At 34.9% G+C, this 17,026-nt stretch overlaps 1 protein-coding gene across 1 annotated transcript in view; it reads right to left on the reverse strand.

Moving 5' to 3' along the window:
- Window positions 1–17,026, reverse strand: part of PAWR (pro-apoptotic WT1 regulator) — a 136,473-nt gene that overhangs the window by 15,002 nt on the left and 104,445 nt on the right. Inside the window, 3 exon segments of the mRNA XM_042947240.1 lie at window positions 573–655; window positions 2,766–2,870; window positions 5,398–5,545. Of these exon segments, the coding sequence (XP_042803174.1) occupies window positions 573–655; window positions 2,766–2,870; window positions 5,398–5,545 (336 nt within the window).

Here is a 17,026-nt window from a genome sequence, read left to right on the forward strand (position 1 = left end):
GCCAACTAGTCATGGTATTAAGTGACTTTTCCTAACAGCTTTCCTTTTTAAAGATGACCGTTACACAAAACGGTGTGACACTCTCTAAATTGCTGAAAATAAGTTGAAAGAACAAATGACAGTAGAAATGAGTTTCTGAGTGAATCAACAACACATAAAAGTTTGCACACATCAATAATAAGGCATTTGCAGGTAACTCCCCAAAAGTATGTGAATTCATGTAAACAAAGACCATGTATATTCCTTCAGGGAGAAAATACACTACCATAGATAAAATTTTTCAAATGGTTGTGACTTTATACCATATATTATTTGAATACCACACAAAACCAAAAGAGGCATAACCTGCCATTTTAATAACTGAAAGATGTTACTGAATTGAGAAATTGAAGGTTGATACTCTTATGAAATAATGAAAAAGAAGTATCTTGAAAATAAACATCCACTGTTTTCTAGAAATAAATATACATACTTAATGTATTGCAGCATAGGAATATTATCCTAGCATTAACCATAACATTCAATCAGTAGTTCTAAAATATTTTTTCCACACTGGGACTTGAATCTTCTACCTTGTTAGCTGACCAACAACTTTCAAAAGAGTTTTATTTTCTTGCTTTAGTTGTTCATTTTCATCTTCTATGTCATCTAGGTCCTTAAGGAAACAAGAAAAAAAATAAAATATGAGTTTTTAAATACTTAAAAATATTCTAAAGTGATAAAAACACTTAAAAATACAAAGAAAATTCACACAAGCATTTAATTTGGAAAGAAGGGTAAGTTCTGAAAACCACTTTAGATGGAATATGCCCCCACCTGACGGCAGCACCCACTACTCAATTCCTCATTATTATCATGATAACATGCATCATCTCTTGCCAGATTTTTCAGTTTTTCAAGAGAAGCCAAAAATCAGGATTCTTTAGCTGTGAATCTTAACCTATCTCCCCTTCCCCCAAATTGAGGGCTGAACACAATACATGTGTGGGCAATATGAGGTTCAGGGCTTCAAACTGCAGCCTGTGTCAAACGAAGTAGAAGATGATTGAGGTACAAGTTCTGAATGTACTCCTACCATCTTGTACAATCTTTAACAAGGATGTCTCTTGTGGGGTGGGAATCTGGGGAAGCGACAGAAGGAAGGCATACAGAAAAGGAGCTCTGGAGCATATACAGTTGATCTGATTCAATTCAGCTTAGGCTTCTCTATATTTTGTTTGAGGAAAGGTTTTAGAGCTTAAAAAAAAATGAAAGCCAGTAAACTAATCACTCTCAAGTTTTAAAGTTATATGATTCCAGGTCTATGTTCCCTATATTAATCCTAGTACCCAGGTATACAACAAATTTGGTAAATATAAAGATAATTCCCTCTAAGTTTTAATGAGAAGAAACTTTTTCAAGGCAGAATGTTTACTGATGGTCATAAAGGCACATATTTTTAGATTTATCCTTCTAATTCAAAAATCTAAAACTTGGAGCCATCAATTTAAACTATAAATGTGCTACTGAATAGCAGCACTCTGATATCCAGTATACTGCCTTTGGACAATTAGGTAAATGATTTTAAAATGAGCAAAAACAGAATCTGTATTTACTCACAAACTAAATGAATGATATTGGGAACCTTAACTGTTGAAAACAACAATAAATATACAGGATTCACAAAATCACTACAACTGAGACCTGCTTAAAATTTAGAATTAAATAATAAAATACATTTCTGTATTACTAGATTATAAACTCTGAAGAGCAGGTGTTTTAATTATTCTAATGTACATAGTGCCTAAGAAAATGCTAATACACACAGACATCAAAAATATTTTCACATTTTATTAAGTCATATTCCAAAACCAACAGAGGACCGCCTGTGTTCTAAGCCAAGATGAAAGGCTATCTACAAGAATGGAAGAGCTTACTTAGAATTAGGAATATGGGATACCTGCTGTCAAATACTGTCTTAGCTAATTACTATGTGATCACCACATATGACCTTGAGCAAGTTAAACTCAAGTTTCTCAGTGTCCTCATCTACCACCTGTAGTTAATGCCTCAGAGCTTTATTAGAATGGGTCTGCACATAATGAAGCGTCTTTAGTTTCTCTTCTTTCACTGTTAGAGTTCAGACTGATTAGGAATCTATTCCTTTTTTCCCTGAAGCAAACCTATTTCTTTCCTCCATCTTACCTAAAGCTTTCCAAAATGCAAAACATTGGTATCTCTTCTCATCACCATTACCTAAGTATGGCCTAGCAGTAATACCTGATTCTTAAGCAAAAAGTAAATTCTAGGGCTGAAAACAAGAAAAAGCAACAAACAGCACTAATCGAGACCTTGAGGTAACCCTAAACCTAAAGTAAGAGATACCTCTATATAACTGGAGGGAAAAGGTGGTGAAAATATACACAAAGACATCTGGAGTTTCTATGTCAAGAAAGTAGCAAGTTTAATTCTTCACTGAGGCAACTATGTGCCAACACCCTTTTTGATGTGTGGTGGTGACCAAGCCTCTCACCTCCAGACTAACAAAACACTGAACAAATCTGTTCATCAGTCCATCACCCAAAGAATAGCATTAACTGAATACAACTGATAACTGGCCAGAGGAAATCCACTTATAGAATGAAATGATGGTTCTTATTACCACAAATTACCATTTCATTATCAAAATAATGAATTTAAGTAATCTTTTCATATATATGTATTTTCACCCAATTGCCGGGAAAAATAAAAAAGAAACCATACAAGTGAAACGTGTGAATACTCACTCTATTTAACAAATCAATTTCTTCCTTGAGTTTTCCAATCATTTCCTCTTTATCTTGCATTAGTCTCACAAGTCTTAAGTTTTCTTGTCTTTCTCTTACTACTTCCTGGTAGATACAATTACAAAGCATTAATTGGGAAGTAACTGGTTGCTTTTAACCTTAAATGACATCTATCTGCCACATCTGATGAAGTACCTTAGATATATGAAGATTTCCAACGCATTTCTTAAGTCACTTGCTAAGGGAGGGAATAACCCATCCAGGAAAGACCCAAAGAATGAGAGGAATACAGGAGTTGTATATTTCTGATTAAATCTATATTTACACAATTCTTTAACACATACTAATAACCCAATGACTTACCCTCTTTAGTTTATCACCACCCTTAGTAATGAAATACCTTATTTTTTTTAATGGATAACATCCTGTTTGAGGAAATTCAAGCTTTTTATTTGAAATACAGGGATTTCAAAATTTTTTTTATTGTTTATTTTATTTTTAAGAGAGAGACAGACAGAGTGTGAGCTGGGGAGGGGCAGAAAGACAGGGAGACAGACTCCAAAGCAGGCTCCAGGCTCCGAGGTGTCAGTGCAGAGCCAGATGTGGGGCTCGAACTCATGAACCATGAGATCATGACCTGAACTGAAGTCAGAGGCTTAACCAAATGAGCTACCCAGGAGCCCCCAAAATACAAAGTTTAAGAAAAGGAGATGGGGGCGCCTGGGTGGCTCAGTCGGTTAAGCGTCCGACTTCAGCTCAGGTCATGATCTCACGGTCTGTGAGTTCGAGCCCTGCGTCGGGCTCTGTGCTGACAGCTCAGAGCCTGGAGCCTGTTTCAGAATCTGTGTCTCCCTCTCTCTCTGAACCTCCCCCGTTCATGCTCTGTCTCTCTCTGTCTCAAAAATAAACGTTAAAAAAAAAAAAAAAGAAAAGAAAAGGAGATGGTTTCATGGAAAGTTCTAAACAGAAAAATAATCGTCTTCAATTTTACTTGTGGCTCTGCCAGTTAATGGGTAAAATAAAAGACCTGAAACAGATGACTTGTTTTTAAACTTTTCTTTTTTAAAAAATGTAACACCTTTTTCAAAGAAATACTATTTAGAATCCAGGTCCTTGGGGGCGCCTGGGTGGCTCAGTCGGTTAAGCGTCCGACTTCGGCTCAGGTCATGATCTCGCGGTCTGTGGGTTCGAGCCCCGCGTCGGGCTCTGTGCTGACAGCTCAGAGCCTGGAGCCTGCTTCCGATTCTGGGTCTCCCTCTCTCTCTGACCCTCCCCCATTCATGCTCTGTCTCTCTCTGTCTCAAAAATAAATAAACATTAAAAAAAAAATTTAGAATCCAGGTCCTTGGGCTGGGTTGACTACTTTGGGGGCAAAAGGAAAGCAGAACTGAAAAACGTCTGAGAATTTAACTTCTTTCCTACTAACCCTTAGAAAAAGCAGTCAGCCAGCCTCATTAATCAGAGGCTGCCAAATTACTAGCAACTGTATCCAAACTCCTGTGGAACTTTAAAAACCTTTTAAAGAAACCCTTGAAACCTATGAGACTAGATGTTAGATGTGTTCCTTGAAATTTTCATTTGTTATTTAATGTTTATTTATTTATTTTTGAGACAGAGAGAGACAGAGTGTTAGTGGGGGAGGGGAAGAGAGTGAAGGAGACAAAGAATCGGAAGCAGGCTCCAGCCTCTGAGCTGTCAGCACAGAACCTGATGCAGGGCTCAAACTCACGAACCGTGAGATCATGACCCAAGCCGAAGTGGGACGTTTAACTGACTGAGCCACCTAGGCACTCCTTAAAAGTTTTTTACTTAAACCCACAGAAACTGGTATCAAAGTTGAGATGTGAACTATAAACGATCATAATGCTATAAAATTTTTTTCATTAAATTTCTGCTTAAAGTAATCTTTATATCAACAGGGAATAATTTCAACTCAGCAAAAAACATATTTTCAACAATCAGAAAGGAATTCAGGACCATTATCAATTTTATGGGCTAAATGTCTACAGGAAAAAACCTGAGATCATATGGTTAATAAATTTATACCAATGTGCATCTGACTTGTTTTCAAAGATACTCCTGAACAGGTTTATTCTGACAATTGTTTCAAACACCAAAGATGGTTCTAGGCTTTAACCAGAACCCAGAAGAAAGTCTACATATGATAAACTGTACAGATAATATAATACACACAGTAGTATATATTGCCAGCATAGACATGACATTGTGAAGACAAAGACAAAGACTGTCTTTAATGTATTAGAGGTAACCCTTGGCAGAATGGGAGTGTCAATTAAATATTAAGGAATACAAGAATTGGTTCCATTTCTAAAAGTTTTAACATCAACAGCATTGAATAGGAAAGTATAAGGGAATCAGAAAATGCCTAACCACTAATGCATCTGGAAAATATATATTTAAGACAGTAGTTCAATGCTGCTACTTGACTATATATGGAAATACCAATTAACACTAATGATATCTTCCACTAGTGCCTCTCATTCTTTTCACTTTGTTGGCACTCTGTCTCACACAAATTTCAGATTATTTTCAAATGCTATGAAAGTTAAAAAAAAAAGGAATCTCAATAGCATATTAATTTTACCAACCTTAAATAATTTGTAATTCATACCTTTTCAAGATCTTCAATTTTCTTTTCCAACATGCTACTTGAGACCAAATTACCTGAAGCATTTGCATCCCTATTATATCTGCTGAACCCACTTCTATCTGTTCGGGGATATCTACTTGAGACATCTTCTTCAGAGGCAGTAGTTGTGCTGTGGAAATAAAAAGCTGTATTTTATAAAGAATCTAACACTCAGCAAGAAAAATGCCAAGAATATTTTCTATTCACCATAAATAATTACCACTCCCCAAGAATACGTGGTCATAGTAGCCAACTCATATATAACTAAAGAAGTTAATCATTATTCCAACACATTGGAAAAAAAAAAAAGGTTAATTCTTTTGACCACTATCTACTGAGTAGCTGCTAAGTACCAGACACTGTTCTGGGTACTAAAGATGTAACAGCAAACAAAGACATGGCCTCTGCCAAAATTTCAGGGAGCTTTCAGTTTAGCAGGGAATATAACCAATTATAATAAAGCAAGATGACCAACACAGTAAGTGTCTGGTACTAGGAGAACAATGACAGGAGACTTAATGAAGACTACCTGTGGTAAAAACAAACAAACAAACAAACAAACAAACAAACAAAAAACCCCACTTTGTTTTTCCTTTTTTTTCTTTTTTCTAAATTCCAAACCATCATGGACCAATACTTTCATAAGATCAAATAAAAATGAACTAGTGGAAAAATAAAAGTAAAAAAAAAGGCCATATAAAATACAAGTCCAATGTTTTATTAGCCACACCCATTAAATTATATTTCAATAATATATTTAGAATGAACAGAAAAAAGAATCACAAAAAATCATGTATTTTCATTGAAGTATGCATATAGGCAATCATAGAAAAGTTATCACACTAATAACTTTCATCATTTCATAACTCTAATTTAACCCAAAGTGATGCGTTAAATAGCAACTCTTTATATTAAATACCAATTCACAGTCTCTGAACTAATAGCATATATGCTAATATTTAAAGTTTTTAATGCAATATGAGGTTGCTTGTTTTTTGTATTAGTTATCTATTACTGCATTAAAAATTACACCAAAACCTAATGGCTTAAAACAACACACACTAACAATCTCACAATTAATTTCTGTTGGTCAGGAATCTGGAAGCAGTTTAGCTGGGTGGTTATGTTTGGAGGTCTTTGTGAGGTTTCTGTCAGGGCTACAGTCATCTGAAGGCCTGACTGGGCTAGAGAATTTGCCTTTATGCTCACTCACATGGCTGATGGCAAAAGGCCTCAGTTTCCTATTGGCTGTTGACCAAAAGCCTCAGTTCCTCAGCAGGTAGGCCTCTCCACTGGGCTGTTTACAACATGGCAGCTGGCTTCCAGAGAGAAAGGAACATGGCAACCAAGACAGACACTGCAGTATCTGCTATGACCTAATCTTAGGAGTGACATACTATCACATCACCCCTCTACTGCAGGAAGGGGATTACAAAGATGTAAATACCAGGAGATAGGGCATCCTGGGAGCTCTCTCAGAAGCTGGTTACCACGAAGCTAACTGACCTGTTCTAGGTTAAATTGATGACAATGCTACCCACAAGGGACAAGATATATCTAAACTACTTCTGTGTTTTGTTTCAATAGCACTCATAACAGGAAACCTGGTTTCATAGATGTATGTTGACAGGAACAGAAGATACTTTAAAGAGATTTCAGCTCAAGATACTCATTTTTAACTTTCACCCCAAATCCAGAAAATTATGCTTTTTAAACTCTGTGCCAACACCAGTAATTTATCCATCAAAATTATAGTTAAATCTGAAATAGCTTTTGATGAAAAAAATGGATTCCTGATCTATTAATTTCCTATGTGTGGGTTTTCTTTTAATAAAAAAATTTTAAGTGCGTCTTACCAAATTTGTAAGGTATTTGATTTTAACATTTTATAAAATGTGCACTACAAAACTCATCACTACTTTACTGATAATTGTTACTATACTGTAAGACCCATAACAATTTGTGGAAACTTTCTCCCAAAATTTCTAACTTTCATTTTCGTCCTATGATATTATATAACATTAAAAACATCTGACACAGTTTCCTAGCATGGAAGGCTAAGATCATTTTTAAAAAAGAATAAAGCTATCAGGCAAATAAGTCTAATTCACATATTTACAAAGCTGGGGACCAAAATGGTTGCTTATCTTGCAAAAACATGAAGCTTTCTTCCCAAAGTTCAAGTACTTTTATCTGAAAATTTCCCTTTGAAAATTATTATATACCTTAGCACACAGTAACAGTTGACTAGTTCAGCTTCCAAACTATCAGTTTTTTTAAATATCAAAAATTACAATTCATACTTTAAGTGAACTACTGTTAATTTAGCTGATATAGCATGGCTTTCTCAATGAAGGGAAGCAGGACATTGATTTACATTATGGTATGTGCTCACTTCGGCAGCACATATACTAAAATTGGAATGATGTACATTATGGCACAAGTTCCAACATTTTTTGTCACTGTCTCTCTTTAATCAGAACATACCCCTCCCCACAAAAGCAAAGCAAAACTCCAAGCCACATTTGTTGATTTGTTAACTCTTCCAAGTTTTACATGATTTAGAGTAAGTTGTTTGTCAGCAACGAAGTTGAAAAATAAATTCTGCCTTCATATCACTGTCATATTAAAATCAATGGGTCATCCAATTGTAACAAAAATTACTTTGCTATCCTTATTTGTCCAAGAGTTGGTCTTCTGTATCACTAAACTGTTCCTAAATACATCAAGCTATGGTGTTGTCAGAAAGTATTACATAAACTACCTTCCTTGCTACAGATTTATCCAACATCTCCAAGCCAACACCTTTGTCTTGTCATTTGTCTGTAGTTTTTTTTTTAATGTTAGTAACATGAAATGAGACTTTAAAAGAAAGTAACAAAGCCCAATGATTCCATACGAAAACCCGAAGATCTGCTTGTGTCAGTTTCTTAACTGTAATATTTCTTTCAAATAATGCATTTGTGGTTGTGAATGTATTTATGTAATGCACATAAACGCCACTTAAGTTTTGATGGTATTAAGGCTGTGAAGCCAGCCCACCGCTACAAATAGGCCACTGTGGTTTTAGCACTTCCCCACCAATTATGGCTAAAATTGAACTCAATACAGACATTCCTCAAAGACACTTTGGGTTTGGTTCCAGACCACAGTAATGAAGCAAGTATCACAATAAAGAGAGTCAAATGAAACTTTTGGTTTCCTAGTGTATATAAAGTTGAATTTACACCATAATGTAGCCTATTAAATGTACAATAACATTGTTTAAAAAAAATGTTCATACTTAAACTTAGAAATATTTTTAAAATGCTAACCATCATCTGAACTTTTAATGGAGTCATAATCTTTTTGCTAGTGGGGGGGTCCTACCTCAGTGTCATGGCTGCTGACTGATCAGGGTGGTGGCTGCTAAAGGCTGGGGTGGCTGCAGCAATTTAGCAAAATAAGGCAACAGTGAAGTTGGCTGCATTGATAGGACTCTTCCCTTCATGAACAATTTCTCAGTAGCATGCAATGCCGTTTAATAGCATTTTACCCACAGTAGAATTTCTTTCAAAATTGGGAGTCTAAGCTCTCAAACCCGGCCAACACTTTAGCAACTAAGTTTATGTATTATCTAAATCCTTTGTTGTCCTTTCAACAATCCTCACAGCATCTTCACCAGGAGTGAAGACGTAAAAACCCATCTCAAGAAACCATTTTTCTCTGCTCATCCATAAGAAGCAACTCCTCTCCAGTAAAGTTCTATCATGAGATTTCAACAACTCAGTCACATCTTCAGGCTTCATTTCTAATTCTAGTTCTCTTGTTATTTCTACCACATCTGCAGTTACTTCCTTCCTCCACTGGTCTTGAACCTTCAAATTGTAAAAAACAAAAACAAAAACAAAAAACAACACAGTAACTACAAAGTACAATAAGCAAAGTGCAATAAAAAACAAGGTTTGCCTGTGTAGAGAACTAATGCTTCCCAACAAAACTAGCACAAACTCTTTTGGTCTGTAACTCTCTAAAATTATCATCATTTGATTTACTACTAGTGCCACATTCAGAAAAGGTGTATGTTTTCTTATTATAAAAGTCTAGTACCTAGATTTAGATAATACAAATAAAAGAAGAAATTGAAAAGAATGAAAAAGATTTTTAAACTTAGTTTTATTATACATTTACTTTTTAATTATCTCATTTATGAAAGAAGTCTGATTAAATTTAATTAAAGATTTTTTTTTTTTTAATTAAAGATTTTTAAAGTGAATAAATCCTTGTTTTTTTCAGCTCTTACACATTTTGGGTTACAAATGACTAACATAAAAATAACACACATGGAGCAAAATATACATTCTTCTCAAGTTCACATGGTACATTCACCCAGACTAACCATATTCTCGACTATAAAGCCCACCTTCACAAATTTAAAAGAATAGAAATCAGGGGCGCCTGGGTGGCTCAGTCGGTTGAGCGACCGACTTCGGCTCAGGTCATGATCTCGCAGTCCATGAGTTGGAGCCCCGCGTCGGGCTCTGTGCTGACAGCTCAGAGCCTGGAGCCTGTTTCGGATTCTGTGTCTCCCTCTCTCTGACCCTCCCCCGTTCATGCTCTGTCTCTCTCTGTCTCAAAAATAAACGTTAAAAAAATTTTTTTTAAAAATAAAAGAATAGAAATCATATAATGCCTGCTCTCAGAACACAACAGAATTAAACATGAAATTAATAGCAGAGAGATCACTGGAAAACTGTAAAATGTGTAGAGATTGATTAACAGACTTTTAAATAACACATGAGTCAAAGAAGAAATCTTAAGAGAAATTTTTAAATGTTTTGAACTAAACAAAAATGAACCCACAGCTTAAAATTTGTGAGATACAATGAAAGCAGTGCTTACACAGAAATTTGTAGCACTGAATGCATATATTAGAAAAGAAAAGAAAACCTAAAATTAATACTTTAAGTTTCTACCTTACATAACTAGAAAAGGGAGAGCAAATTAAGTCCCAAATAGGTAGAAGAAATGAAATAAGAATGAAGGCAGAAATCAGTGAAATTGAAAACAGGAAACCAATACAGAAAATCAATGAAACCAAAAACGATTTCTTTGAAAAGAGCAATAAATTCAATAGGCCTCTAGCTAGGAGAGAGGACACAGGTTATTAATATCAGAAATGAAAAAGGGGACATCACTTTAGAGCCCATGGACATTAAAAGGATAATAAAGGAATACTGTGAACATCTCTACCCACAAATTTGATGACCTAGGTGAAATGAGCCAATTCCTTGAAAGATATAGTCTGCTAAAACTCACACAAAAAGAAACAATGTGAATAGGCCTATATCTCTTAATGAAATTGGATCAATAATTAGTAACTTTCCAAAACAGAAAGCACCAGGCCCAGGCAGGTTCACTGGTGAATCCTACACCAAACATTTAAGGAAGAATTATACCAATTCTCTCAAATCTCTTCCAGAAGACAGACGCAGAAGGAATACTTCCTAACTCATTCTGTAAGGCCAGCATTACCCTAATGCCAAAACCAGATGAAAATATCACAAGATAACTATAGACTAATATTAATATCTCTTATGAACATACAGATGCAAAAACCCTCAACAAAATATTTATAAATAAAATTTAACACTCAAAAAATTGTATTAAGTGGAATTTATCCCAGCTATTCAAGGCTGGTTCAACATTTCAAAAATCAATTAAAGAACTGACAGCTTTCCCCTAAGGTCAGGAACAAAACAGGATATCTACTCTAACCACTTTTATTCAACATAGTACTGGTGGTCTTAGCCACAGCAATCAGAGAACATAAATAAAAGTCATCCAAATTGATAAGAAGTAAAAGTCTCCTTATTTGCAGATGATACGATACTATATAGAGAAAACCCTTAAGAATCCACAAAAAAAAAAATAAACGGATAAATGAATTGAGTAAAGTCACAGGATACAAAAATAAATGGACAGAAATCTGTTGCATTCCTATACACTAGTAATGAAGCAGTAGAAAGTGAAATTAAGACAATTCCATTTACAACTACATCAAAAACAATAAAACACCTAGGAATGAACTTAACCAAAGAGGTGAAAGATGTGTACTCTAAAAACTACAGAAAGTCAAGGTGACACAAAGAAAGACATTCCATGCTCATGAATTGGAAAAACAAATATTGTTAAAATATCTATACTACTCAAAGCAATTTACAAACTTAATACAATCCTTATCAAAATACCAACAGCATTTTTCACAGAACCAGAACAAACAATCCTAAAATTTGTGGAACCACAAAAGACCTCAAATAGCCCAAGAAATCTTGAAAAAGAAAAACTAAACTGAAGGTATCACAATTCCAGATCTCGAGTTATATTACAAAGCGGTGGTAATTAAGACTGTATGGTACTAGCATTAAAAAAAAAAAAAAAAAAAAAAAAGCATAGATCATTGGAATAGAATAGAAAACCCAGAAGTAAACCCACAATTATGTGGTCAATTAATCTTTGACAAAGGAGGAAAGAACATACAATGGGAAAAAGACAATCTCTTCAACAAATGGTGTTGTGAAATTGGACAGCCACATGCAAAAGAATGAAACTAGACCACTTTCTTTCACCATACACAAAAAATAAACTCAAAATGGATTAAACACCTAAAGGTGAAACCTGAAACCATAAAAACCCCTGAAGAGAGCACAGGCAGTAGTCTCTCAGACATCAGCCATAGCAATAGTTTTCTAGGTATGTCTCCTAAGGCAAAGGAAATAAAAGCAAAAATAAACTATTAGGACTACATCAAAATAAAAGGCCTCTGTACAGTGAAGGAAATAACAAAAGTAAAATACAGTCTACTGAATGGGAGGAGTTATCTGCAAATGGCATATCAGATAAATGGCTAGTATCCAAAATACATAAAATATTTGTATAAATATATAAAGATGTGATACAACTCAATACCCCAAAAACAATCCAATTAAAAATGGGCAGAAGACATGAACAGACATTTCTCCAAAGAAGACATAGAGATGGCCAATAGACACATAAAAAATACTCAACATCACTCATCATCAGGGAAATGCAAATGAAAACTACAATGAAATATCACCTCAAACCTGTCAGAATGACTAAAATCAACAACACAAGAAACTACAAGTGTTGACAAGGATGTGGATAAACAGGAACCTTCTTGCACGATTGGTGGGAATGCAAACTCGTGCAGCCACTGTAGAAAATGGAATGGAGGTTCCTCAAAGAATTAAAACTAGAACTACCCTATGACCCAGGAGTCGCACTACTGGGTATTTACCCAAAAAATATGAAAACGCTAATTCAAAGGGATATGTGCACCTCTATTTTTATTGCAGCATTATTTACAAAAGCCAAGATATGGAAGCCTATCAGGTGTCTATCAATAGATGAATGGATAAAGAGGACACATACAATAGAATATTATTCAACCACAAAACAAGAATGAAATCTTGCCAGTTGCAACAACATGGATAGAGCTGGAGGGTACAATGTTAGGCAAAGTAAGTCAGTCAGAGAAAGACAAATACCATTATGATCTCACTCACATGTGGAATTTAAGAAACAAAACAAATAAGCAAAGGGAAAAAGAGGGGGGGGGGGGGGAGAAACCAAGAAACAGACTCTTAAATATAGAGAACTGATGGTTACCAGAAAGGAGGTGGGTAGGGAGATGGGTGAAATAGGAGACTGGGTTGGGGGGGAGGGGCGCGCCTGGGTGGCTCAGTCAGTTAAGTGTCTGACTTCGGCTTAGGTCATGATCTTGCGGTTCGTGTGTTTGAACCCTGTGTCAGGCTCTGTGCTAACATGCCTGCTTCAGATTCTGTGTTTCCCACTCTCTCTGCCTCTCCCCTGCTTGCACTCTCTCTCTCTCTCTTTCAAAAATAAATATTTTTAAAAATGTGTTTTAAGAAATAGGGAGTGGGAATTAAAGAGTACACTTATGATGAAAAATAAATAAAATGATAAAATAAAACAAAAAACAAAAACCAATAAATGTAACCCATCACATCAAGGCTGACAAAGAAAAATCAAATGATCATACCAATAGATGTAGAAAAAGTATATGACAAAACCCAATATCTATTCATGAAAAAAATTCTAGACAAATAAAGCACAGAAGAGAATTTCCTCATCTTGATAAAGGATACCTACAAAAACCTACATCATACTAAGTGGTGAGACATTTGAAGCTACCCTGCTAAGACCAGGAACAAGGCCAGACTATCTTTCACCACCCCTTTTTTTTTTTAAGTTTGTTTATTTATTTTTTGAGAGAGAGGTAGAGAACACAAGCAGCAGAGGGGTAGGGCAGGGGAGGGCAGAGGATCCAAAGCAGGTTCTGTGCTGATAGCAAAGAGTCAGATGTGGGGCCAAAGTCAGACACTTAACTGACTGAGCCACCTGGGAGCCCTTCACCACTCCTTTTCAACATCTTGGAGGAAGTCCTAGCTAATGCAACAAAACAAGAAAAGGAAATAAAAGGTATACAGATTGGGAACACAAAAATAAAACTGTATTTGTTCACAGATGACATGACATCACTGTTTATATATAAAACCCAAAAGAATCAACAAAAAAATTCCTGGACCTAACAAACAATTATAGAAGGGTTGCAAGATACAAGTTTAATACACAAAAATCAATCAATCACTTTCCTATATACAAGCAATAAACACATGGAATTTGAAATTAAAAACACAATATATTTACATTAGCTCCCCTCAAAATGAAATACTTAGGCATAAATCTAATAAGAAAGTACTATATCTATAAGAGGGAAACTACAAAACTCTGATGAAAGAGATCAAAGAAAAACTAAATAAATGGAGAAATATTCTTAGCTAATGAACAGGAAAATTCAATATTGGCGAAGTGTCAATTCTTCCCAACTTGATCTATAGTCAATGCAAGCTCAAACAAAACCCCAGCAAGTTATTTTGTAGAGACAAACTAATTCTAAATTTTACACAGGGAGGCAAAAAATCCAGAAAAGCTAACACAATACCGGAAAACAAAACTGGACGACTGGTTATACCCAACTTCAATACTTAACTATTAAGCTAGAGTAACCAACGCAGTGTGGTACTATTGAAAGAATAAATAGAGCAATGGAACAGATAGAAAGCCTAGAAATAAACTCATAGAAATAACCCATGACTGATCTTTGACAAAAGATGGAACAAAGATAAAACAGTCTTTTCAACAAATGCTGCTGGAACAACTAAACATCCACATGCATAAAATGAAAAATTAAGACAAAGACCTTATGCCTTTTATAAAAATCAACTCAAAATGGATAACAGACATAAATGTAAAATGCAAAACTTATATAAACCTTCTAGAAGATAGCTAACATAGGAGAAAACCTAGAAAACCTTAGTTATGGAAAAGACTTTTAATATTCAACACCAAAGGCATAATCCATTAAAGAAATAGTTGACAGCCTGACTTCATTAAAATTAAAACTTTCTACTCTGTAAAAGAAAATGTTAAGAGAATGGGAAGACAAGCCACACTGAGAGAAAATACTTACAACAAAACACACCTGATAAAGAACTATTATCCAAAATTTACAAAGAACTCTTAAAACTCAACAACAATGCTATTAAAAAATAAGTCAAAGACCTTAATCGACACTTTATCAAAGATATGCAGATGGTAAATAAGTGTATGAAAAGATGTTCCATATTATGTCATCAGGGAAATCCAAATTAAAACAACAATGCGCACCCATTAGAATGGCTAAAATCAGAAACAATGAAAACCCCAAACACTACTGAAGATTAGAGCAACAGGAACTCTCATTCACTGCTGGTAGAAATATAAAATTGTACAGCCACTTTGGGAGGCTGCTTGGCAGCTTCTTATAAAACTAAATCTACTCTTAACCATATGATCCATCAATCATGCTCCTTGGCATTTACCTGAAGAAACTGGAAGCTTAGGTCTGCACAAATATCTGCACAGGGATGTTTATAGCAGCTTTATTCATAATTCCCAAAATTTAGAAGCAAACACAATATCCTTTCATAGGTGAATGGACAGATAAACTGTGGTAGATCTGGAATATTAGTGCTAAAAAGAACCTTAAGTGCATATTAGAAGTGAAAGAAGCCAATATGAGAAGGCTATATAATGTACGATCTTAATTATATGACACTGTGGAAAAGGTAAAACTGTGGAGTAAGATCAGTAGTTTATAGGGGCTAGGGGGAGATTTAAAAGGGGGAAGGATAAACAGGTGGAGTACAGAGGACTTTCAGAGCAGTGAAAATACTTTCAGAGCAGTGAAAATACTCTGTATTGTATCACAAATTTTAATTATTTATGATACAAAATTTTTTGTTTTCCCAAAACTGACTATAATATTTTTACTGAAAGTACAGGCGAATATGCTTCATTATTTCTTAGGATCTTATTTTAACATTTTGTGATACAGAGATTCAAAGCACTAGCTCTAAGATCAGTTTGCATATTTGATCTTTAATGGCTGTCATAACAGAAAGAGATAACTTAAAATAAGAATTAAAAATTTTAAAACCTTTCACTTAAAACCCAAAATAAGCAGGCAAGAAAAGATCTGATTTTGTAGATTTTGCCAGCTGGACAATCATGTGATCATCTTTGCATTTATATACTTGGTTTGATTTTTTTTTTTTAAATTCTACCCCCCAGATTTATTTTGTAAACATTAAACTGGATAATAATTCATGTATCCATTTAACGTACAAATTACAGTATTGTGCAGCATTCAGAAAGTGAATGAAACATGCTTCCCTCAGGATATCTCCAGTAACAAATGACCATCTGACATATAAAGCAAGGGCATAATAAACAAACAGTACACAGTAATAGCTCTGAAGAAGAAATGTCATAGTGTTCTTTAGATTAAAAAGTAAATATAAAAGTTATAATATTTTCTTCCTACATATCAACATTATCTTGTGTATCACTCCACCTTGGAGTCTAGTTTAGACTTCACTTAAAGATCATAGGAAGTCATTAAAGCAGGTAAAATGAAAGAAGCATTTTAATAAAATGCACTGAAGAAAAAACTGGAGGTAGGGAGGTCAGTTTGGAGGCCATCAAAATAAACTATTTAAGAGATGCTGATGTCTTAGATTGGTGTGTTGGCACTGAAGATATATAAGTGATACAAACTCAATAAGTCTTGATAAATGACTGGATGTAGTTGATGTAGTGGGGGGAAAAAAAAACAAAGAAGGGTCATAAGCAGCACTCAGATTTCTGGTTTCAGCGAAAGTGGCTTCTGACGCCAACTACTGAAATTGACCAGGTTTCACAAGTTTACTTTTGAACATGCTGAGTTTGAGAAACTTCTGAGATATTCAAAGTTGTTGGTTATACAGGTAATAGAGCCAATGCTTGGGAGTCATCAGTATATGCACAGGTAGTAATGGAAGTCATTGAAGTAAAGGAAATTTCTGGCACAAATACACAGAACAAAAAGAGAATAAAGTTGATTACAGAGAGCTGAGTAACACCACCACATAAAGAACAAGTACAGGAAAGGAAGAACTACAAACAAAACTAGGAAATAGCAGCAAAGTGGTAGAAAGAAAATCAAGAG

The sequence above is a fragment of the Panthera leo genome, chromosome B4, assembly GCF_018350215.1.
Source record: "Panthera leo isolate Ple1 chromosome B4, P.leo_Ple1_pat1.1, whole genome shotgun sequence".
In the NCBI taxonomy this organism is placed as follows: Eukaryota; Metazoa; Chordata; class Mammalia; order Carnivora; family Felidae; genus Panthera; species Panthera leo.